Consider the following 25604-nt stretch of genomic DNA (forward strand, 5'->3'; position numbering starts at 1 on the left):
CTCGCTGGGTTGTTTTCAGATGCGCTAAGTGGTGCTAGTTGGTGCTAGCGCTAGTTTTCTGTATGTGAGATGAACAACGGGAGAATCTGCTGCGGGTTAATGCAGTTTATAATAACTTCAGGAGTCAGTAAAAAATACTAAATTACTCTAGATGGAAGAAACATGAGCAAAGCCACAAAAGAATTGATGGTTAATATACAGATAATATATAATCATACGCACAATGGAAAAAATAACTTCTGGACTCAACTTGAAAATAAACTAATTGAACAAACAATGGACAAAATGGGACATTTGGGTTATTTTGGACTTATTCGCTCCCTTATTTTGAAGTGTTATTCCTTTATCGAGTTTTCTCTGTTCTTCCCGGTTTCTGTTTTTTGTTTGTATATTTTATGTTATTTTAATTTTATTTCATTTAATTGTTTTCAATTTATTTTATTTTACATTTTTAGTTACTTTATTTTTTATAATGTTTAAGTTTTTGTTTTTTCAATTAGATATTTAGTGTTCTTAATTTTTTTTGAAAAACATTATTTTGAATTATTTGATATGATGTATATATTGGGGGTCAAGAGTGGGAAGCATTCATCAAAGTGTCGATCTCAACACAGTTTATTGCATGCAAACAAACCATGGGATGAAGCCCAAGTTTAGTATTTTAAAACTGCACTATTTGAATACTGTGGATATGTTTACACTAAGAATACTGTCGTATCCATAGAAACCAGGTCTTCCATCAGAAAAGTTACATAGTGCATCTTTTAAATTCAATATTTCTTCAAAGCCAAAAGAGGGACTCAGACTATGATTATGCTCATGTCTGTGTTCTGTAATGTTCTTTCTGTTTCAGCTGCGTTTGTTTGTGCCTGACTTTAAGTAAATTGCACCACTTTAAATCATATTCGTCTATTTGAACAAACTAATGAGTAAAAATGGAAATAGGCCAATTATGCTAAAAACAGTATAACTGCATTTCCCCACGTTCATTCCAGAATTGTTTTATATTCCAGATAAATACGTTCTGTTATAACTTTTTTATTTTCTACTTTTATTCCTTTACTTAACTTATGTCTTCCCTGGTCCTGCTCCTTCTTTGTGTTTTGTATGTGTTTTTTTTATTCAGTATTTTTAAAGTTTTTTCTCATTCTATGTTCTAATTTAGAAAAAAAAAAGGACAACAAGCTAATTCGGGACCTTAACATAATAATAACAATAATTATCAGTCAAAAATAAGAAAAAAAACGAAAATAATCGATTATAACATATCAAACCACTCGTAGATTTAATAAACTTCCAGACGCTTTATAATTTCTTTAAGTTTAATGTTTAATCATTGCAATACAACATTAATTAGAGCTAATATTTGAATGCAAAGATAAACCCGAGTCATGTCACATTCAACTATAAGAAGAAAGTCTGGTTCTGGCAGTTTATATCGGAACAAAAAGGTCTCTTAAACCTCTTCTGTTCTCGCCGGCAGAAGAAGTGACATATCCACATGTCGCGGACTGAATAAAGAATGAGACGCGATTCAGGCTTTGATTTTTCTCCTGTGAAAAACGAAAGAGAAAAAGAAAAAAAAGGATAAAACACCAAGATCCAATCACGCTCGCTCGAGGGAGCACCTGACAGCTGTGTGACTTCTAAATATTGTGGCCCGCGGGACGATGTCTCCAACGGCGTCAAAAAACTCTCAATCTTTTATTTTATTCTTTTAACCAAGAAGAAGAAGAAGAAAAGACGGCTGGATTTACTGCTGCGGCTCAGGTGTACTCTCGTTTAATCGTTCGCTGCTCTTACCCGTCCGTCAGCGCAGATCCTTTTACAACATGTGAACAAGATTCTTTGTTTTTCCATCTCGCGCCTCGGCAAAGTGCTATAAAGGGCGCGCTCGCACTTTTAGGAGGCGGCCTTGTTTCAGAGCGACAGCGGCGACGTCCAGCTTAACGGAGTCAAAGATGGAACCGGTAAACACGCGAGTCAAAGTACTGTCGGAAATTAATCCACTTTAAAGGCGGTATGGACGATTTTTCGGCGATTTGAGAACGCAGGCGGAAGTGCGCATGCCACTCCCCCGTGCGCCTGCCACTCCCCCGCGCGCATGCCCCTCCCCCGCGCGCATGCCACTCCCCCGCGCTCATGCCACTCCCCCGCGCGCATGCCACTCCCCCGCGCTCATGCCACTCCCCCGCGCGCATGCCACTCCCCCGCGCGCATGCCACTCCCCCGCGCGCATGCCACTCCCCCGCGCGCATGCCACTCCCCCGCGCTCATGCCACTCCCCCGCGCGCATGCCACTCGCCCGCGGGCATGCCACTCCCCCGCGCGCATGCCACTCCCCCGCGCTCATGCCACTCCCCCGCGCGCATGCCACTCCCCCGCGCGCATGCCACTCCCCCGCGCGCATGCCACTCCCCCGCGCTCATGCCACTCCCCCGCGCGCATGCCACTCCCCCGCGCGCATGCCACTCCCCCGCGCGCATGCCACTCCCCCGCGCTCATGCCACTCCCCCGCGCGCATGCCACTCCCCCGCGCGCATGCCACTCCCCCGCGCGCATGCCACTCCCCCGCGCTCATGCCACTCCCCCGCGCGCATGCCACTCCCCCGCGCTCATGCCACTCCCCCGCGCGCATGCCACTCCCCCGCGCGCATGCCACTCCCCCGCGCGCATGCCACTCCCCCGCGCTCATGCCACTCCCCCGCGCGCATGGCACTCCCCCGCGCGCATGCCACTCCCCCGCGCGCATGCCACTCCCCCGCGCGCATGCCACTCCCCCGCGCGCATGCCACTCCCCCGCGCGCATGCCACTCCCCCGCGCGCATGCCACTCCCCAGCGCATATGCCACTCCCCCGCGCATATGCCACTCCCCCGCGCATATGCCACTCCCCCGCGCATTTGCCACTCCCCCGCGCATATGCCACTCCCCCGCGCATATGCCACTCCCCCGTGCCCGTGTGAGCGATAGGCGCGTTTTATGATTGATACGTGGCAGGACTAATGGACAGTCCACACCACGAGGAAATAAGACTCAGATTTGGGCCAAAAAAATCGTCCATTCAACCTTTAATGTATTTATCATACAGCTGTCTAGACTCTAAAGGCTGCTGCATGATTACAAAGTGAAAATACATTTTATTGATTTTATTGATTTTATTTTATTTGACAGGGACAATGCAATCATACATAGTTACAAAACAAAGCTCGTAGCTGATGCACAAAGTTTGTCTTAATAAAGCATGAACAAAGACAATAGGAACAAATAATGAAGGGTTTAGGAGTTACGGTATTAAGTGGATTATTTTATTGACCCCGCATTTTTTTTGGTTTGTCAATTGGTTGTGTTCCCATTTTAAATCCGTTCAGATTTATAGATTTTCAGTTTAGATTATTACCAAAAACAAAACAATAACGAATGTTTCCTTTTGCCAACAATATTCTTAGTTAATTTGTGCTGACAGGTGGACAGTTCTAGTATTTACAGATAGTAATCATTGTACAAGTGTTGATGAAAGAGAGTACAAATACACAAACATTCAAATGAGAGAGGAGTCTAATTAAAGGGGATGTAACGATGTGTGAGGGGTTCGGCTCTGGAATGGCTTTGTGAGACAACCATCCATTTATCAGCAAATATAAAGGTCACTAAAGGTAAATCGGTGAAATCCTTCATTTAAGAGTGTTCTGTTGTAGAACAAGATGCAGTTTTATCATCTGGACTCTCCGCATGTTTTATAGAAAAACAACAGGTTTCGACGCTCATCCAAGAGTCATTCTCACTCATGTTACAATAGGACGTTGACAGCCCAGTACAAAAGAGACCGCCAAGTGGGCGGGGCTTACTCAGAGTAGGATAAATAACTGATTTGTCTGACCAGATCTGCAGATTGAGAATGACTCTAGGATGAGAGTGGAAACATTTTGTTTTTCTACCTTTTTCTACAATATAACAAGTAGTATTTCAGAAATATTGATTTAAACATGGAAAATGATGGTAATTTATTGAATGGCATTCTCATTTATTCTTTGTTAATAAGGCACTAAATAACTTTTTATTCTTCTTAATCTTATTCCATTTTGAGCGAGCACGTGACATCTTTATGAGCTCATATGCATGCAATAAAAAATAATGAATTCAACCATAAACTATCTGCATTTTAAAAGGTCAAAAGCACCAGCTCATGTTCCTACAACAGTTTAGAGCGTTTTATCACGTGAACACACCCCACTCATGTATTTATTACTGTTTGGCCTGTGATTTGTCCTTGCGCCTGACACACGAGGCCAATGACAACACGGTTCGCTTTCTTCTGGGAGGAGTTTGCTCAGCGGCGTTCCTTCCTCGCCGGAGACCGAGTGGGCGAGTGCGCGTGCTATTGATTTGATTGGCTCACAGCCCGAGCGCTGCGGGGACCCGGGCCTCGCGGTCCCGTCCCGGCGGCGTGACACGCACTTCATCATCGCTCGATCCATATCAACGGCGTCCCGAGCGTTTGGGCCGCGCACACGCCGGGGATGAAGTGGTTTAAACTGTAACCGGAGACGCCACCGCCGCGGGCAACGAGGAGGAGGACATTTGTTAAACTGTATCACATTGATTTGTTGGTGGTGTTTAACTTGTCAAAAATATCGAAACTCAGTTACTTATTGATATTAAAAGTAGCATTGAAACTATTATTGAAGCTTCCGTTCTAAAATAGATCATATTATCAGGTGAACGTCTGAATTTCCGGAATAGTTTTGGAATGATCTGAAGACCACATGGGAACATAAAGAACGTACTATTATTTTGTGTTAAAAAGTTGTACATTTTCTATTTAAAAGACAGTTTTTTTGTTTTCCTTGTTTGTATCGAGCCCATTCATTTGTGAAATCTATGTTTTTTGGGATGACTAGATCTGTCACAGGAACAAAGTGTGATTTGTTGCTACAGAAAATATTACTTATATTTGAGGCATAAATCCCGAAGCAAGAGCTTGAGCTGCAATTTAAAAAATAACAGACTAAGCACTTAAATTGGTCATTAGTGTCTTTAATTTGTAGTCATAGTGGAGTTTCTTACTTCTACGACCCTCTACTCCTCAAATCTCAAAATCAGAAAAAAAAGTGCAGAGAAAGGTTACACAAAATAAATATTTAGCCTCATATATTGCTCCGTCCATCATTTATTGAAGTCGGTGTAGTAAATATTGTGACAGAGCTAAATGGATGACGGGAACCTTCATATATCGATTGAAATATATATATATATATTGCGTTCTCACTGCGTTGTTTTCTTATTAAACTATAATTGATTTAGGTTAAAGAACACAATGCACGAAACCGTTAGAGAAAGACGTTTTATGCCGTACTGTGGAAACTTTGTGAAAACGCTGGCTCGCCATCATCGCGTCGTGTGACTGCCTCTCCAAACAAACCCATTTCCATGCCAAGGACGAGCGAAACACGTCAGCGCTCCAATCACCGCTCCGCCGCTCCACTCATCCGTGCTCCTTCATCTGTGTGGAAGTGAAAAGGCTTCAGACACCTGTGAGTCGGCAGTTTACCACTGAATAAAATTGTGTGGAATCTGGTGTGCTGGCGAGCAACACATTGGCGAGCAACACATTGGCGAGCAACACATTGGCGAGCAACACATTGGCGAGCAACACATTGGCGAACAACATCCCGGCGAACAACATCCCGGCGAACAACATCTCGGCGAGCTACCTATTGGCGAGCAACACATTGGCGAACAGCATCTTGGCGAGCTACCTAATGGCGAACAACATGTCGGTGAGCTACCTATTGGCGAGCAACACATTGGCGAACAACATCTCGGCGAGCTACCTATTGGCGAGCAACATGTCGACGTGCAACATATTGGCGAGCAACCTTTTGGCGAGCAACACATTGGCGAGCAAAATGTTGGCGAAACACATCTCAGCGAGCTACCTATTGGCGAGCTACCTATTGAGAGTGTGGTCACTTTGTTTAACTCCAAATGCAAAATATTGAACCGAGGAAGTCCAGTTTCTGTTTAGATATTGACATTTTTGGAGTTATAATGAATTGAAAAAGCATTTACTCGTGAACTCGGCTCGTTTTGCCAAAGTGCCACAGTTTTAGCATTTTTACTTAACTATATTGTTGGTTTAGCATCTTCGATATGACATTTCTCACTTGTGGTAAGAGTCCATTGAGATCAGAAATATTAAACGATTATTCATGTGCCGTTAACAACTGATCGTTTACGAGTAACGTTTGTGATTAATCTTTTTTAAATGACCTTAGATATAGTACAAATCATTGCTAAAGAGTGTGTGGTACAAAACTAACTCCCATATCATCCAAAACAAAGCTTAATTTAGTTTACTCTTTAGATGTGATATTGTTGGCAAGACTTTTGTGATGTTGAAGCCATTTACCCTTGAAATAAGATGTTGAATATCTCCTTGTTTTATATATATTTTTTTGCTCTTTGCAGAAAGGAAAGAAAGTCTTTTACAGGTTTGAGAGGGCGACAAAGTTCAGCTGATGAGGCGATAAAACACTGTAAAGAGCTTCAGACAGTTTTCAGCGCCGCTCCTGACTTTTGGTCTTTCATCGTTCTGTAGAAAACCCAAAGCTCCGTCTTTGTCCAAAAACGCTTTCTGTAGCAGGAAGAAAACTTGGCGTGTTTTGCTCAATATGTGCTTATCATAATAATGAAAACCCTCAAGGTCACCATACAGAACAGATTAAAAACGGTTGCATTTATTGTCTTACGTTCGTCTTAAAGGGGTCAATCAGCTGGAGGGTGTTCTGTCTTCAGGTCTTCATGGAGATGTTATAGCTTTGCCCGGAATTTTCCACAAAATGCGAGAAAAAACACATCAACCAAACAAAATTTGAATACAGTTGTGTTTTTCGCTCAAAGATACCTTCAAAAAACCTTCACATTTGTTCATACTGTGAGTTTGGTTTCCTCGTCACAGATTTGACACGAATTTTTTCAGATTCCGTCACCTACCGCCCTCTATGGACATAAGTTTGATACCATTTTTTTTTTTTTTAATTTTATTGTATTGTATTGCGTTACATTTATTTCATTTTTCACCCATTTTCTCCCCCCATTTCTTTCCCCATTATTTTTTTTTTCTCATTTTTTTCATTTATGACTCAAAGCCAGAAGTACGGAGCACATTATAATTAATCGGCAGAAAAATTAAATGAGGCGCGACCGGAGAAGTGTGGACTCTTGGGATAGTCACGGTGCTAAAGTAACTAAAGCGTGTTGTGAGTTGTGAGTGTAGCTTGGACTATCGAGGGCACGAAGGTAATGAGGGGTTCTGTAAATCAAACGATTCCACGGCCAGAATTTAGTCGATTAATTGATGAGAGGATACAGATTACAGTTTGAGGCAAAATGTGCTTGCCGAGTGTCATTATTTGCTCTTTTGTTGAGTTTTTGGACTAAATGTCAACATAGAATTGTCGTGTTTCTTGTTGAAGACGACGTGAGAAGTGTCCATAGTTAAGTTGGTAATCTCGTGGTCGTAATGGAATCAATATTGTGGATTTGATCAGGTCCAAGATATGAGAATTTCATTGAAGTTTTCCATTTCAACGCTCCTAAAGTGATATTGGAATGAGGGAAATCGTCCTGCTCCAACTGTCCCGCAAATCCCTCTGGTTTGTCATTAATGAGGATCTCTTTGTGGAGAAATATTGTCTGTTTTTTTCAGATGTGAGATTGCCAATCGGGTCATTTGGCTGTGAAATGTCAGGTGTCTGATTGTGCGGCTCCGCCCGCGGCTGATGGAGCTGATGGAGCTGATGGAGCGCTCAGGGCTCATTTAGGACGTGCCCCGTATCCACCCTCTCACTATTTAAAGCCTGATTTGACCTTTTCTCACACGGACCATTGGGACTCTGGGCTCGTTCCTGTAGAGGCTGCACGGCCGCTCAGGGAAATGCTGACACTGCAATCTTTTTTCTTTTTTTTACATAAAACAACGAAAACAACAAAACAAAAGAAAGGAAGAAAATATATATTCTACCACCACCACCACTAGAGTTACAGTTTGTTTTTAAAAAAGTAAAATGTCTTCCTTCAAAGTCAGAACTCTTCTCCAAATCACATGATGTCACTGATGGAGAATTGGCATGACACTGGGAGAGTTTTTGGCATCTCATGTTTTAGAACAAAAAGAAAAAGTGTATAACAAACAAAAGCTACATTTGTATCGCTGCCGTTTCCCCCGGGACTAACTGAGGTTCCACGCCGTCTACTGGCTGCAGAGGGAATTACACACAGTTTAAGATAAACATTTCAAGACATTTCGAGCACTCACTTCCTGGTCAAAGCGTGCAGTTGCACTGATCGTGATTAAACACCAGTCCGGCCATGATTTATGGACTTCTCAGAGCCAAGTCACAGATGGAGAAAATGTCAGTTATGGAAGAGTTCTCATGGCTAGAGAAGTAGAAGAAGAGTTAGTTCTTGATTACGCAACAAATGTAAACAAAAGTGACATTTCCTTTACAAAAACATAATTGCCTTGTGTCGTTACAATAGCGTCACAAGCCTTTATCTTCCAAACAGGAGAGTTCTTTTGTCTAATGAATATTCAAATCTGTGGTCGGCGAGGTGAAATCGGATGATTATTTGTGGCCGTCGCGTTCGCCTTGAACTATTTGCCCTCTCGTCTCGTCTGTGTTTCTTGTATAATTGATGTCATCTGAAACCAAGACGGTTGATACGTTATTGTGAAAGTGCCTTTGGAGGCAAAGTCTTTTTGAACGGACGAGCGGCTTTTTCTCCTCTTTGTATTGAATCTCGTCATGTGTTGGGCAAAAAACATCCACAGCTGTGATGCCACTTCTTTTTGACACTAAAGTGCAAAAAATAGACTTTGCGCCGCTTTTATTTGAATTCAAAGGAACTCATTGCCGTGCCAGTAGCAAAGGAAACACATCTGCAAAGGTTTCTCTGTTGGACGAGCGGTGATTTTTCAAGTATCTCTTCTCCGCAACAGATGATTGAGAACGTCCCTTTTCGAGGCTCCTGCTCGTCCCTGTCTCGGGGCAAAATGTCCCGGATGTGCGAGGACTCTGGCCAAAGCCTCTCTCTGACGAACCCGTGTGAAAAGGGTTCAAGAGCATCGTCCTCTCCAGCGCCGTCCTCTCCAGCTCCGTCCTCTCCAGCGCTGTCCTCTCCAGCTCCGTCCTCTCCAGCGCCGTCCTCTCCAGCTCCGTCCTCTCCAGCTCCGTCCTCTCCAGCGCTGTCCTCTCCAGCTCCGTCCTCTCCAGCGCCGTCCTCTCCAGCTCCGTCCTCTCCAGCTCCGTCCTCTCCAGCTCCGTCCTCTCCAGCGCCGTCCTCTCCAGCGCCGTCCTCTCCAGCGCCGTCCTCTCCAGCTCCGTCCTCTCCAGCTCCGTCCTCTCCAGCTCCGTCCTCTCCAGCTCCGTCCTCTCCAGCTCCGTCCTCTCCAGCGCCGTCCTCTCCAGCTCCGTCCTCTCCAGCTCCGTCCTCTCCAGCTCCGTCCTCTCCAGCTCCGTCCTCTCCAGCGCCGTCCTCTCCAGCTCCGTCCTCTATCTCCGTCCTCTCCAGCTCCGTCCTCTCCAGCGCCGTCCTCTCCAGCGTCGTCCTCTCCAGCGTCGTCCTCTCCAGCTCCGTCCTCTCCAGCTCCGTCCTCTCCAGCTCCGTCCAGCTCCGTCCTCTCCAGCTCCGTCCTCTATCTCCGTCCTCTCCAGCTCCGTCCTCTCCAGCGCCGTCCTCTCCAGCGCCGTCCTCTCCAGCTCCGTCCTCTCCAGCTCCGTCCTCTCCAGCGCCGTCCTCTCCAGCTCCGTCCTCTCCAGCTCCGTCCTCTCCAGCTCCGTCCTCTCCAGCGCCGTCCTCTCCAGCGCCGTCCTCGCCAGCTCCATCCTCTCCAGCGCCGTCCTCTCCAGCTCCGTCCTCTCCAGCGCTGTCCTCTCCAGCTCCGTCCTCTCCAGCGCCGTCCTCTCCAACTCCGTCCTCTCCAGCTCCGTCCTCTCCAGCTCCGTCCTCTCCAGCTCCGTCCTCTCCAGCGCCGTCCTCTCCAGCGCCGTCCTCTCCAGCTCCGTCCTCTCCAGCTCCGTCCTCTCCAGCTCCGTCCTCTCCAGCGCCGTCCTCTCCAGCTCCGTCCTCTCCAGCTCCGTCCTCTCCAGCTCCGTCCTCTCCAGCTCCGTCCTCTCCAGCTCCCTCCTCTCCAGCTCCGTCCTCTCCAGCTCCGTCCTCTCCAGCTCCCTCCTCTCCAGCTCCCTCCTCTCCAGCGCCGTCCTCTCCAGCGCCGTCCTCTCCAGCTCCGTCCTCTCCAGCTCCGTCCTCTCCAGCTCCGTCCTCTCCAGCGCCGTCCTCTCCAGCTCCGTCCTCTCCAGCTCCGTCCTCTCCAGCTCCGTCCTCTCCAGCGCCGTCCTCTCCAGCTCCGTCCTCTCCAGCTCCGTCCTCTCCAGCTCCGTCCTCTCCAGCTCCGTCCTCTCCAGCTCCCTCCTCTCCAGCTCCCTCCTCTCCAGCGCCGTCCTCTCCAGCTCCGTCCTCTCCAGCTCCGTCCTCTCCAGCTCCGTCCTCTCCAGCTCCGTCCTCTCCAGCGCCGTCCTCTCCAGCTCCGTCCTCTCCAGCTCCATCCTCTCCAGCTCCGTCCTCTCCAGCTCCCTCCTCTCCAGCGCCGTCCTCTCCAGCTCCGTCCTCTCCAGCGCCGTCCTCTCCAGCTCCGTCCTCTATCTCCGTCCTCTCCAGCTCCGTCCTCTCCAGCGCCGTCCTCTCCAGCGTCGTCCTCTCCAGCGTCGGCCTCTCCAGCTCCGTCCTCTCCAGCGCTGTCCTCTCCAGCTCCGTCCTCTCCAGCGCTGTCCTCTCCAGCTCCGTCCTCTCCAGCGCCGTCCTCTCCAGCTCCGTCCTCTCCAGCGCTGTCCTCTCCAGCTCCGTCCTCTCCAGCTCCGTCCTCTCCAGCTCCGTCCTCTCCAGCGCCGTCCTCTCCAGCTCCGTCCTCTATCTCCGTCCTCTCCAGCTCCGTCCTCTCCAGCGCCGTCCTCTCCAGCGTCGTCCTCTCCAGCTCCGTCCTCTCCAGCTCCGTCCTCTCCAGCTCCCTCCTCTCCAGCTCCGTCCTCTCCAGCTCCGTCCTCTCCAGCTCCCTCCTCTCCAGCGCCGTCCTCTCCAGCGCCGTCCTCTCCAGCTCCGTCCTCTCCAGCTCCGTCCTCTCCAGCTCCGTCCTCTCCAGCTCCGTCCTCTCCAGCTCCGTCCTCTCCAGCGCCGTCCTCTCCAGCTCCGTCCTCTCCAGCGCCGTCCTCTCCAGCGCCGTCCTCTCCAGCTCCGTCCTCTCCAGCTCCGTCCTCTCCAGCTCCGTCCTCTCCAGCTCCGTCCTCTCCAGCGCCGTCCTCTCCAGCTCCGTCCTCTCCAGCTCCATCCTCTCCAGCTCCGTCCTCTACAGCTCCGTCCTCTCCAGCTCGCTCCTCTCCAGCTCCGTCCTCTCCAGCTCCGTCCTCTCCAGCTCCGTCCTCTCCAGCTCCGTCCTCTACAGCTCCGTCCTCTCCAGCTCGCTCCTCTCCAGCTCCGTCCTCTCCAGCTCCGTCCTCTCCAGCGCCGTCCTCTCCAGCTCCGTCCTCTATCTCCGTCCTCTCCAGCTCCGTCCTCTCCAGCTCCATCCTCTCCAGCTCCGTCCAGCTCCGTCCTCTCCAGCTCCGTCCTCTATCTCCGTCCTCTCCAGCTCCGTCCTCTCCAGCGCCGTCCTCTCCAGCGTCGTCCTCTCCAGCGTCGTCCTCTCCAGCTCCGTCCTCTCCAGCGCTGTCCCTCCAGCTCCGTCCTCTCCAGCGCCGTCCTCTCCAGCTCCGTCCTCTATCTCCGTCCTCTCCAGCTCCGTCCTCTCCAGCGCCGTCCTCTCCAGCGTCGTCCTCTCCAGCTCCGTCCTCTCCAGCTCCGTCCTCTCCAGCTCCCTCCTCTCCAGCGCCGTCCTCTCCAGCGCCGTCCTCTCCAGCTCCGTCCTCTCCAGCTCCGTCCTCTCCAGCTCCGTCCTCTCCAGCTCCGTCCTCTCCAGCTCCGTCCTCTCCAGCGCCGTCCTCTCCAGCTCCGTCCTCTCCAGCTCCATCCTCTCCAGCTCCGTCCTCTACAGCTCCGTCCTCTCCAGCTCCGTCCTCTCCAGCTCCGTCCTCTCCAGCTCCATCCTCTCCAGCTCCGTCCTCTACAGCTCCGTCCTCTCCAGCTCCGTCCTCTCCAGCTCCGTCCTCTCCAGCGCCGTCCTCTCCAGCTCCGTCCTCTATCTCCGTCCTCTCCAGCTCCGTCCTCTCCAGCTCCATCCTCTCCAGCTCCGTCCAGCTCCGTCCTCTCCAGCTCCGTCCTCTATCTCCGTCCTCTCCAGCTCCGTCCTCTCCAGCGCCGTCCTCTCCAGCGCCGTCCTCTCCAGCTCCGTCCTCTCCAGCTCCGTCCTCTCCAGCGCCGTCCTCTCCAGCTCCGTCCTCTCCAGCTCCGTCCTCTCCAGCTCCGTCCTCTCCAGCTCCGTCCTCTCCAGCGCCGTCCTCTCCAGCTCCGTCCTCTCCAGCTCCATCCTCTCCAGCGCCGTCCTCTCCAGCTCCGTCCTCTCCAGCGCCGTCCTCTCCAGCGCCGTCCTCTCCAGCTCCGTCCTCTCCAGCTCCGTCCTCTCCAGCGCCGTCCTCTCCAGCGCCGTCCTCTCCAGCTCCGTCCTCTCCAGCTCCATCCTCTCCAGCGCCGTCCTCTCCAGCTCCGTCCTCTCCAGCGCCGTCCTCTCCAGCGCCGTCCTCTCCAGCTCCGTCCTCTCCAGCTCCGTCCTCTCCAGCGCCGTCCTCTCCAGCTCCGTCCTCTCCAGCTCCGTCAGCTCCGTGTGTGTTTGTTTGTCCTGTTTCTTGCGGTCAGTATCACAGGATCATGGTCAGTGTGACTCATTATCTGCAGCGCAATGGACAAATATCAAAGGACGTGGTCATTGATTTCAGGCGATTGTCATTGCTGCTTCAACCGACAACTATTAAAGGGACAGCGTTGGAGTTGGTTTGGAGACGATGAACTTAAGCATGACTTAGATTTAGCAAAAACGTAGGCATTTTAATGTTGACAAGACGAGCAGGATTTTATTTGATTTCATAGTCTGTTTTTTCAGTAGAATCAATGTTATCTTTTTGGCTTATCTCTTTCTATGGTACGATCGTAAGCTCTTTGATCAAAACGTTGAAAAAGGCCGGCACGATCCTTTAGTCTGCAGAAAGCGCTGCTGCTCTCAAAACATACATGTTCTTTTGATTTTATTCCTTGTGTAATTAATGCCCTAAATAATGTGTCTTTTGGATTTCTTTGGAGGTCTTTCATTATTTATTTGGCTTCTTAAATTAGTTAAAATTACATTGTTATTTTCTCTACATTGTCGGTTGTTTGTATTGCCGCTGCACACTGAAATTCCCTGTCTAGGAACATAGATTTTGATTGATTGATTGATTGATTGATTGATTGATTGATTTCATTTCAACTTCATCTGGTCTCATTAAACACAAATTGATTTTAATATTAATTTCCAGAATGTGAACTAGAAAGATTTAAAAGTGGAAAATTGTCAAAATTCGATAGCCAAAGACTCACATTTTTCTCGGTTAAACCTTCAGGATGATGGAATCACTTAATCCTCATATTGTTTTTGTAGACTTTGCACCAGATGCCCTCCTTTTTCCACTCTCTTCATTGTCTGCAGTGGCAACAGTCAGACGTATAGGCTGTTGCCGCTTTTCTAAATCCACATAAAAGTCTTGCCGGGATAAGTGCCATTTTACCGTTTATTTGATTACGGAATGTGACGTTTCTTTGTGTTTGAGTTGAAGAAAATGGGCCGAATAGTTGAGAATACAAATGAAGTCCTGCCCATATCCCAGGCTTCACACGTCTCTGTGTTCGACTGCAGCCTCGATATCGCCTCTGCTTCTCTAGTGTTTGTCAAAACCTCAGTGTTTGGATGAAATGATCCACAGAACGGCGGGACACGTTTGTCAGTCTACAGTCCATTTAGATGTGTTGAGCTCTTGTCAAACAAAGGTCAAAGCACAACACGCTGAACCACATGCCAAGGCTTATAAAAAGGCCTTGACACAACTCTCTGGGCCTTTACTAGAGTTTTTCTGCAGATTACTAAGAAAAGGGGTTACGTTTTAAAATGGTCCATATTTTTGACCTTATTGTATATAGACTTTTTTTTAATCTTCTCTTCAGATCTCAAAATTCTGATTAGGTGGCACGTTTTTTTCTTTTTTTTTTTTCATTATTTGCATTATTTTATTTATTTTAGTTTTATATTTTTTTACATTCTGACGTTGGCCAAATGCATTTTAATCCAGTGTTTGTGAAGAAAAAGCTTTATTAGTTAATAGTTTGTCTGATTTTGTACCAAGCAATGGCAAAATCTTCTTTTCTTTTCATCTAAAACAAAAGTAAATTAAATACTCTTAAGTAGACGTAAAATATCCAGTTGAAATATAACATTTTATTTTGCCTTGGATACTTGAGGACAGAGAGACTCTTCATAACATTGACTCTTGACTATTGCTTTGCCAGGAATGTTCAAATCTTTCATTTATCCATTTATTTAACAATGATGACAAATTTGGACGGACGCCATAACAATTCAAATGAAATACTTCCTCTTTTGAACGGAAAAAGTGCCCAAAATGTTGCACATAACGAGACGCTTTTGCCAAAATATACTTTGTTTGCCGGCGTCACCTGCTCGTCACCGTCGAGTTCGCTTTAAGTCATTTTTGTGGAGGAAATGAATCTTCAGACGCTCCAGAAAACGCCAATAATTCAATGTCCGAGTCGTAAAACACTTAAAATAAAATCGAACACTTCCTTTGCCGTATGGCTCCCGTGCATCTTCCTCCCCCAGATAAACAGTGACATCCCGGTTATGGGGGCGGACTTTCCCCTCTGGAGGAAACGGCCGCGCCCCTCGTTGCTGTCGCCTCCTTAAGTGAGATGAATTATCAGACGCGTGTGAGAAGCTGTTTATGATTGATACGGCGACGCCCCTTAATCACCACTTTTTCATTTCCGCTCGGATTCCGCTTCGTTTGCCCCGAGCGCAAGATGGATATGAAGAAGCCGATCCTGACGAGACGTAACCATGGAGTTTTTAATTGGGTGATTGATCCACTAGTTTTGCACTTGGTCCTAAAATATATAGTATTTTACCTTTTTTTTTTTTTTAAATGAAAATTCTATTAAAAAGTTATTTAAAATGTATTAGTTATTTAGTGGTACTGCAATATTTGAACTTTTATTTTTTAGTTAAGGTATAAAAGGCTTTGTGTGTCTGGAAAAGCACTATTTAAATTATTTCTACTCTTACACAAGTAAAAAAAACAATTAAAACAAATTGGAAAACAATATATTCATTAGTTTGATCATAGTGTGAGGTTTTAGGCAAAACTCCCATTTATTTTTACTTACACTATTTAAAAAAATACAATAAATAATATCTATAATTTTAAAAAAACAACACTTAAAGCTCGATAAATATTTAAAACCTTAAATTGTGTGAAATGTTTGCATAACTGTGGTTTAGAAACATTCAGAAATGTACTGTAAATTAAAATATGTATCTTATTGTCATTGGTTACCACTAGGCAGGCCACATTTCATTTACTGTATATTTATGTAACCAAACCACACATTTATGAGCAAAATCAGCCTCATTTAAGGTTTTGAACATGTTTTTTAGACTGAAAATAATCACATAACGTGCATTAGTTACGATATCGCTGCTCAGCCTCCACAAAATTCATATTCATATTTAAATGTCTCATAAACGTACGGCCAGAGCATTTCCAAATATCTCTGAAATACATTCAAAGTGAGTTCAGCCGTCTGGAGCTGCACTCACATGTCATAAAGCCCAGGATTGATGGACCCTCAAGAGGCTCGCAGTCCCCCTGATTCTCTCCCTTCTCAGGTGGCTTTACTTGCATCCTTCTGCCCTTGAAACCATCGCCATGGCGACGGGTTGTTTAAGCGCCATGAAGAGTGAAGATGTACAAGATTCCAGACGCCGCGCGGCGAGCTGTGCGACCGAAGGCTGCGGCGCCGCGATGTGTCCAACTAGAAGAGCTCGAGCAGGAGATGTCGTTTTGTCCCGCGAGGAATTGGAATAATTAATTTATTTCCAATTGGAGGAAAAACTTTATTGATATTGAAGGAAGAAAAGACGATTCTGAAATCTGAAATAGTGTGTTTTTCACCATGAGCGCTCGGAGTTTACTTTAAGTTTAATTATGCGCCATACGATATCCATAACCTATCTTCTTCTTCCTCTTCCTCCTCCTCCTCCATCTCCTCCATTTTCCCATTTTTTTTTTGACATTTTGTTCCATATAATGCAACACATCCTGCTCAAACTATGACGTCTGCTTGTGCCGGCGCCCACACCTTCATCTGTAACACTGTCCGTAACCTAACAACGTCTTAACAGAGAGATTCAAAACCTTCTTTTTTTCCTCGGGTCTGTGTGCCAAAGAAAAGCAGCAAAGCTTTACTTTATTAATAATTCATGAACGTCTATATGTGCGCGGCATCAGAAAAAGGCCACGTCAAACTGTTATCAGCGTTTTGTCACCGCGAGATGAGAGGAAAGTGCGGGGAAAGCGACACATAAAAAAGCGCCATTAGGATTCCCTGCATATCCTCTGCTGTTCTTTTTGTGTACGAGGCTAACGACGTGGTCTTGATGCAGCGAGCCGGCCGGCGAGAAAAGAACATCAATAAAGCGTCGAGGCAGGAGCGGGGAGCGTTCTTCTGCTCGTTGTCTTGAGATCTCGGATAAAATACTGCTGACTTTCAACCGCTACCGACAACGGCTCGATTTCAAAAGCACGAATACACAAACGAGTGCTATACGTTTCACCTTTTTTCATCGTTTTGGCCGGGGTGCGACTTATATGTGATAGTATTTGTTATTTTCACACTGGGCGCTCCAGGCTCTGAGCGACGCAGAAGAAGAATCTGCACTTCCTCTTCCTCTGGAGTTTGTGGAGTTGTTTAGAAGTGACACAGAGGAAGAAGAATTCAGTGGATTTAGTGATTTGGGGTAAAACTGATGCTTTGCTAAACTTGTTAGCATGTTCTTTATGCTATAGTTATCTGAATAACTGTTCATATGTTACGTTAACATACCAGACACTTACCACAGTTCTGTCTGTGCCTCATGTAGCTGAAGATGTTAGCGTTAGCATACGTCATGTAGCTGAAGGTGTTAGCGTTAGCATACGTCATGTAGCTGAAGGTGTTATCAAATCAAATCAAATCAATTTATTTTTGTAAGGCCCAAAATCACAACAACAGTTGCCTCTGAGGGCCACAGGGAGAAATGAATCAACAATGTCTGTGGTGGCGATGAAGTCAGACAATGTCTGTGGTGGCGAGGGACGATGTCCCAGGGTCCTCTGTCCTTAGACTCTCCTTCTCGGCCAGGAAAAACTACAAAAAAACCTCTTTGGGAAAAAAGCGTAGAAACCTGGAGGAGTTCCAGTGAAGGAGAGATCCGACTCTCACAGACGGACAGACGGACACGAGGAGACTGGAGCTGGACCCACTCTTCAGGCAGAAGAGGGACGTGTTAGCATACGTCATGTAGCTGAAGGTGTTAGCGTTAGCGTACGTCATGTAGCTGAAGGTGTTAGCATACGTCATGTAGCTGAAGGTGTTAGCGTTAGCATACGTCATGTAGCTGAAGGTGTTAGCGTTAGTATACGTCATGTAGCTGAAGGTGTTAGCGTTAGCATACGTCATGTAGCTGAAGGTGTTAGCGTTAGCATACGTCATGTAGCTGAAGGTGTTAGCGTTAGCATACGTCATGTATAATAAATAATAAAATCAGGGCGTGGCCACCGACCTGGCGACATCACGAGTTCACGCCGTAACTAGCCGCGTATTATATAAGAAGAATTACAGGTACATGAAGCACTTTTTACTCACGGTTTTGGATGGATGTTCACTCCAGTTCTTTCTCATCTTGATTTTCGTCAGACGTACGTGTGCGGCGGTGGTAACGGTGAAAAGATGTAGTAAACTGTTTCATCCACAAAAACCCTTTCCCGAGACGCTTCCTCCTTGTCACAGTGGAACCCTCCAACGTGTCGTAGGCTTTTACTTTGAATATTTCAGTTTGCTTTATTTGCCGTTGTGAAATATCGCTTGGTCGTCAAATAACCTTATTTTTAATTGGATTTCCCTTCTCGTCACAGTGTCCCAAAAGCAATATAAGTGCAGTCTAATTCAAATTAAACACTCCATGGCATTTTTTAAACTATGAACCAACTTTTTTTGCAACTTAAAATCACTCCACACTGTCTCTAATCTCTTATTGCGTTCTTTCTTTCCATTTTAGTGCCAATGCGGCGCGTTCTGCACCAAAACCTGGAGTGCGCGCGCTGATTAAACTCTGCCACTGCATTTTAAGTTTATTAGCGCTTAATACGTCCGACCTCTGTGTGACCCGCCCTGCGCTCGCCAACGTTCAACATAAACCATCTGTTTTTATGACGCGTTAAAAAAATCTGTTAAAAAAATGACGTTCACAAAAAAAAATAACTGAAAATAGTCCCAAAAAAAAAAAAGGCCTACAAGAGCGTTTTTTATTGTTTGGGATCATTATTGAAGACCGTTGTTTTTAGGATCTAAGACTCCAAAAAAAAAAAAAAATCCTTTTTTTTTTTAAAACTTTTTATTGTTTTTGAAACACACAGCAACAAAAAATACATAAAACAAAATGACCCATTAAAAGGATTAGGGAAGAAAATTAAATAATGAGAGGGAAAAAAGTTCACTTATGTGTACATACATGTTCTCTTATGCTTATATTAGAGTAATAAATAATACAAATAAATAAAACAAAGAATAAGAATGATAAAAAAAAAAAGAAAAAAAAAAGAAAAAAGGTTAGGGCTGAGTAGGACATAACGAATTCAAAATATGTAAAAGATAGGGGTTAGCAGAAAGTGAACTAGGTTGCTAATCGGAAATAAACATCTTCCAAATGTTGAAAGTGTTTCTCTGGTGAGGTGAAGGATATTCCTGCGGTGAGTTCATCCTGAGATTACGTTCACCTGTGGCTCGTGTGCATCTAAATCCTTATCAGTGACACGGATTATTCATCCGCCCGTGCATCTGTGACAATGCGCTTTTAATTGCTTTCCTTATCTTTCCCTGACGAACTCGCGCTTTGACGAGCGAGTCGGGGTGGCGGGGCACCAGCCGCATGACGGGGCACCAGCCGCATGACGGGGCACCAGCCGCATGCAAACACACCAATATACGCTTTCTTCCACCTGTCACTCAAGCTTGTCCTCGTTGAAATTGTGCTTATGTGAAACGTTCGGTCAAATGTTAATCTGCATCAAGAGAATACATTTATTATATTTTTTGGCTGTGAAAAAGTGATAAAAGCTTAAAGGCGGTATGGACGATTTTTTGTCGATTTGAGAACGCAGGTTGAAGTGCACATGCCACTCCCCCGTGTGGACTGATACAACACACACGTGCGTTTGTTTATTAGCGCGACGGAGCTCATCGCATCCCTCGTCTCCCGTAGATTTCTGTCCACTTCTGCGTCAGCTCGAACTGTCTTTCTCCGTCTTCATTTTGCCCCGTACACTGAGGGAACTATATTATGATAGATCCATGCGCTTAGGCACGCGGAAACGTGGGGACGAGCCTGACGCGGCTGCAGGTGAGCGATAGGTGCGTTTTATGATTGATACGTGGCAGGACAAATGATTTATCCACGCCACGAGGAAATATGATACAAAAATTGCTGAAAAAAATCGTCCATACCACCTTTAATGTTGACGATATTGAATTATTTTATTGCACTGCTTCTTCAGATATGATTGTTTTTTACTAATTACGTCAACTTCCAGACAGTTACTCGAGTAGAAGTTTCCCCAAATACTTTAATATTTAAACCGCGTTATAACGTTGTTCCCTCTTCCCACTTGTTTCATTCACACTTGTTTCGTTCACACTTGTTTCGTTCACACTTGTTTCATCCACACTTGTTTCATTCACACTTGTTTCATTCACACTTGTTTCGTTCACACATGTTTCATTCACAACATGTTTCATTCACACTTGTTTCATCCACACTTGTTTCATTCACACTTGTTTCATTCACACTTGTTTCATCCACACTTGTTTCATTCACACTTGTTTCATCCACACTTGTTTCATTCACACTTGTTTCATCCACACTTGTTTCGTTCACACTTGTTTCATTCACACTTGTTTCATTCACAACATGTTTCATTCACACTTGTTTCATCCACACTTGTTTCATTCACACTTGTTTCATTCACACTTGTTTCATCCACACTTGTTTCATTCACACTTGTTTCATTCACAACATGTTTCATTCACACTTGTTTCATCCACACTTGTTTCATTCACACTTGTTTCATCCACACTTGTTTCATTCACACTTGTTTCATCCACACTTGTTTCATTCACACTTGTTTCATTCACACATGTTTCATCCACACTTGTTTCATTCACACTTGTTTCATTCACAACATGTTTCATTCACACTTGTTTCATTCACACTTGTTTCATTCACACATGTTTCCTTCACACTTGTTTCGTTCACACTTGTTTCGTTCACACTTGTTTCGTTCACACTTGTTTCGTTCACACTTGTTTCATCCACACCACACTTGTTTCGTTCACACTTGTTTCGTTCACACTTGTTTCATCCACACTTGTTTCATCCACACTTGTTTCATTCACACTTGTTTCGTTCACACTTGTTTCGTTCACACTTGTTTCATTCACAACATGTTTCATTCACACTTGTTTCATCCACACTTGTTTCATCCACACTTGTTTCATTCACACTTGTTTCATCCACACTTGTTTCATTCACACTTGTTTCATCCACACTTGTTTCATCCACACTTGTTTCATTCACACATGTTTCATTCACAACATGTTTCATTCACACTTGTTTCATTCACACTTGTTTCATCCACACTTGTTTCATCCACACTTGTTTCATCCACACTTGTTTCATTCACACTTGTTTCATTCACACTTGTTTCATCCACACTTGTTTCATTCACACTTGTTTCATTCACAACATGTTTCATTCACACTTGTTTCATCCACACTTGTTTCATTCACACTTGTTTCATCCACACTTGTTTCATTCACACTTGTTTCATCCACACTTGTTTCATTCACACTTGTTTCATTCACACTTGTTTCATTCACAACATGTTTCATTCACACTTGTTTCATTCACACTTGTTTCATTCACACATGTTTCATTCACACTTGTTTCGTTCACACTTGTTTCGTTCACACTTGTTTCGTTCACACTTGTTTCGTTCACACTTGTTTCATCCACACTTGTTTCATCCACACTTGTTTCATTCACACTTGTTTCATTCACACATGTTTCATTCACACTTGTTTCATTCACACTTGTTTTGTTCACACTTGTTTCGTTCACACTTGTTTCGTTCACACCTGTTTCATTCACACTTGTTTCATCCACACTTGTTTCATCCACACTTGTTTCATTCACACTTGTTTCGTTCACACTTGTTTCGTTCACACTTGTTTCATTCACACTTGTTTCATCCACACTTGTTTCATCCACACTTGTTTCATCCACACTTGTTTCATCCACACTTGTTTCATCCACACTATGTTTCATTCACACTTGTTTCATTCACACTTGTTTTTGGATATTGTCTTCTCCGCTTCTTGTCTGAGCCTCATAAACACTTGGTTTAATGTGTCGGTGATTTGTGACATCATTAGCAGACATCTGAGCTCTCCTGTCCTTAAATCATCACCAGAGACTTATTCCGAGCGTTTCTGCCACTGAATCATCGCCACGACTACGCTGCTGCCTCTTGAACTACTCGCCGTTGTAAATGAGATCAAATCCTCTATCGACCTGGAAAAGTAAACAAAAGTTCAAAAAAATAACGCAGAACATTCCTGGTAAAAAAAAAGGTATCATCTCCATGGAGATGAGAAGGTGGCAGTTACATAGTGCACCTTTAAATAGTAGTAGAAGTAATTTATTTTTAGTTGGGACGTATTTATTAAAAGCACTTTTTTTCTTTCTTTTTTTAAGGAAAGACTTGGTTGTATTTAAAATCAAGATTGTTCAACACGAGTTCTCATTTTATTCATTTTAATTCTATTTTTTTTTTTTTTTAATTTTATTATATTTAATTATATTGAATTATATTTTATTCATTTTATTCATTTTATTCATTTTATTCATTTTATTCATTTTAATTTAATTGTATTTTCATAGCTTGTGGAACTACCTTTGTGTTATTTTAAACATGTAAAGTGTTCATTTGAAAAGATTTGACTGGGATTCTCCTGCTTGAGTGTCATTGTGTCAGTCGCTTCAATATTATTTATAATAAACTGCCCAGTCATAGCTCTCAAGCATCACATTTTCATCACTGACATTTACGTTTTTGTCTTTCGTGTGAGTAAAGAAAATGGTTTGGAAGTGGCAACTGAACATCTTGTACTTGACGATACAGTATTTAAGGTTTTGTACCTTTTTGAATTCCTGGATTGATCCCAGGTTCGTCCTATATTACACATATTATACCAAATAATGAGCTCTATGTTGTCCGTACTCTTTGTAACAGAAGTTTCTCCCGTGTCTCTCCAGGGAAGCTTCGTGGCGGCCATGACGGGGACTCTGCGGCAGATGGACGACTATCACTACAGCCATCTGATCAGCACCTTCGGGAAGATCAGGAGCGACGTGGTGGTGAGTCCGGCCTTATCGCCGTGTCACATGTCGCGAGCGCGCCAGGCGCTCTCCACGTGGACCGCGTGGAGCTCTTTGACCTCCAAACGACCTCTGTAGAACCAAAGGAAGGACTATGTGAATGTAGCTGTATCTTGGTTGTGGCGTGAAGGGTAGAACTCAAGCCTTATGCCAAGAAGCTCCTGCAATTTATGTACCTTTTGCACATTATGGGTGATGTCTTATTGTTCTCTTAGACGATGGAAGTACATTTTAGGGCTAAATACAGCAAAAGCAGTTTTTTTTTTTGCTTTTTCAATTTTATTTACACAAAATATCTACAGCACTTCTTGTCCAGCACGGTAGTTCAAAGTCCGTCAAAAAGGTCAATTTTCATAATAATAATTGTTAATAATTTTCTTTAGAATCGCAATTGCCTTCTTTCTTGTAGCTAGATGTGCTCCAAAGGTATCCATCCATTGTGTCCATGGCTGGAGTTTTGAGGCCCAACAAGCTAAAAAAAAAACTTACCGTATTTTCCGGATTTTAAGTCGCACCAGCCAAAAAGTGCATAATAAAGAAGAAAAAACATATATAAGTCGCACTGGAGTATAAGTCGCATTTTTGGGGAAAATTTATTCAATAAAATCCAAGGCCAAGAACAGACATTTCACCTTGAAATGCAGTTCAAAATAATAACAGATGAGAGAACATGGTGAATGACGTCAGCTACATGACGTATGCTAACGCTAACACCTTCAGCTACATGACGTATGCTAACGCTAACACCTTCAGCTACATGGCGTATGCTAATGCTAACACCTTCAGCTACATGACGTATGCTAACGCTAACACCTTCAGCTACATGACGTATGCTAACGCTAACACCTTCAGCTACATGACGTATGCTAACGCTAACACCTTCAGCTACATGACGTATGCTAACGCTAACACCTTCAGCTACATGACGTATGCTAACGCTAACACCTTCAGCTACATGACGTATGCTAACGCTAACACCTTCAGCTACATGAGGCACAGACAGAACTGTGGTAAGTGTCTGGTATGTTAACGTAACATATGAACAGTTCTTCAGATAACTATAGCATAAAGAACATGCTAACAGATAACTATAGCATAAAGAACATGCTAACAAGTTTAGCAAAGCATCAGTTTTACCCCAAATCACTAAATCCACTGAATTCTTCTTCCTCTGTGTCACTTCTAAACAACTCAACAAACTCCAGAGGAAGAGGAAGTGCAGATTCTTCTTCTGCGTCGCTCAGAGCCTAGAGCGCCCTCTGGTGGTGGTCAGTGTGAAAATAACAAAAAATATCACATATAAGTCGCTCTGGAGTATAAGTGGCACCAGGGCCAAAACTATGAACAAAGGTACGTGCTAACTACAATAAACCAGAATGTCTCATATAGAAACGTTCATGTTCATGTGACTTTTGTTGGTTCCTGTTGGTAGATTTGTTTTAAAGCGTTGGAACGAGCTCACGTCTGACACAAACAGTTCACAGTAGCAGCAGTTACACAGCTTCACAATTTATTTTTTTACCCAAAGTGCACTGACAAACCTTGAGGCTGCAGGAGCTCGTGCAATTATTCATATTTATACAGAAAACGCATAAGCCGTGAATTTATCTTCAAAAACGCTCACAATTTACGCCCATACATCAAAATGTGTAACTGCATGTCTTCTCCTTTCTGCCGCTGCAAATGGCAATCCTTTAAAAAACCCACAAGACCATGAGTTGACTAATGGAAATGTTTGTCGACCGATTAATCGACTAAACGACTATAGGGTTAGTAGTAAACGCTTTTCTGACTCGACACTCATCACCAGAACTAACTCTACTTTTTACTGCGGGGAAAACTGCAACACCCGACTCATTCCCACCAATCAAAAGCAAGATTAGTTCTGTTCAATTCCTCCCTCCAGGTTTAACAACACTCTGAAATTGGACTGGGGCTGGTCGTACTCTGGCCCGGCGCCTGTAGCAGACTCTGGGCGATAGTGAGTCCTAAGAGGGGCGCATCAGTTTCTGCCAACAGCAAGTGTGTGAACGAGGAGGAGGCAGATCCCGCTCATGTTCAGGCTCTAAGGCTGCTTCACACTGCAGGACCAATCTGATTTTGTTTTTGGCTCAATTGTGACAATTTTATTTCAGTTCATTTATTTTCATTTCTATATTTTAATTAAAATGTTTTATTTTTATTATTATTATTATATATATATTTTTAATATTATATTATTATTTTTAAATTTAAAATCTAATTTATTCATGTATTAATTTATTCATTTATTTTATTATTAGTATTTTTTTTTTTTACTTTACAGTGTTTGCTGGGTAATTTCCTAGTGTGACGTCCTCAATTGTAAACAGGAAGTGAAACCATAAACCGAAAATATGTGCGATTCTGTGGTAGTATTTTTATTTTAAATGTTTTGACAAAATTCAAAACTGATTTATTTTAACTGCATTTTAGTTCAATGAGTCATCCGAACCAAGCCCCAAATTATGACGCGTTGCCATGGACACAAGTAAAGTGGAAAAGTCACACAGTTCCTCTTTAAAAGCGTTCTAAAGCTTTAAGTACAGCATGATAGAAAAGAGGAGTTATATGCCACCGCCGGACAATACACTTCTTGGACAATTGAGTTTTTACACAGGATTTCTAAATGAAGGCGGCTGAAAAGAGCGGCACGAGCACTCTTTGCACCGGGGCACCAACCGAATCGTCGACGACGCTTTGTGGCATTTTTCTCCTCCTTGTTCTTCCTCTTTTTATCACAGTAAACAATGGGAAAGGTCATCTGAAGTCACTATAGGTCATCTGAAGTCACTATA

General features: G+C 44.4%; 1 protein-coding gene across 2 annotated transcripts in view; it reads left to right on the forward strand.

Moving 5' to 3' along the window:
• Positions 1-25604, forward strand: part of dock1 (dedicator of cytokinesis 1) — a 371371-nt gene that overhangs the window by 216296 nt on the left and 129471 nt on the right. For both annotated transcript variants that reach the window (XM_072456209.1, XM_072456210.1), the window contains exon 28: positions 22666-22767. In XM_072456209.1, coding sequence (XP_072312310.1) covers positions 22666-22767 — 102 coding nt within the window. The remainder of the gene's footprint in view (positions 1-22665; positions 22768-25604) is intronic.

This window comes from Eucyclogobius newberryi, unplaced genomic scaffold, assembly GCF_026437365.1.
Source record: "Eucyclogobius newberryi isolate DKJ021-1_F unplaced genomic scaffold, fEucNew1.0.hap1 SCAF_20, whole genome shotgun sequence".
NCBI classification, from domain to species: domain Eukaryota; kingdom Metazoa; phylum Chordata; class Actinopteri; order Gobiiformes; family Gobiidae; genus Eucyclogobius; species Eucyclogobius newberryi.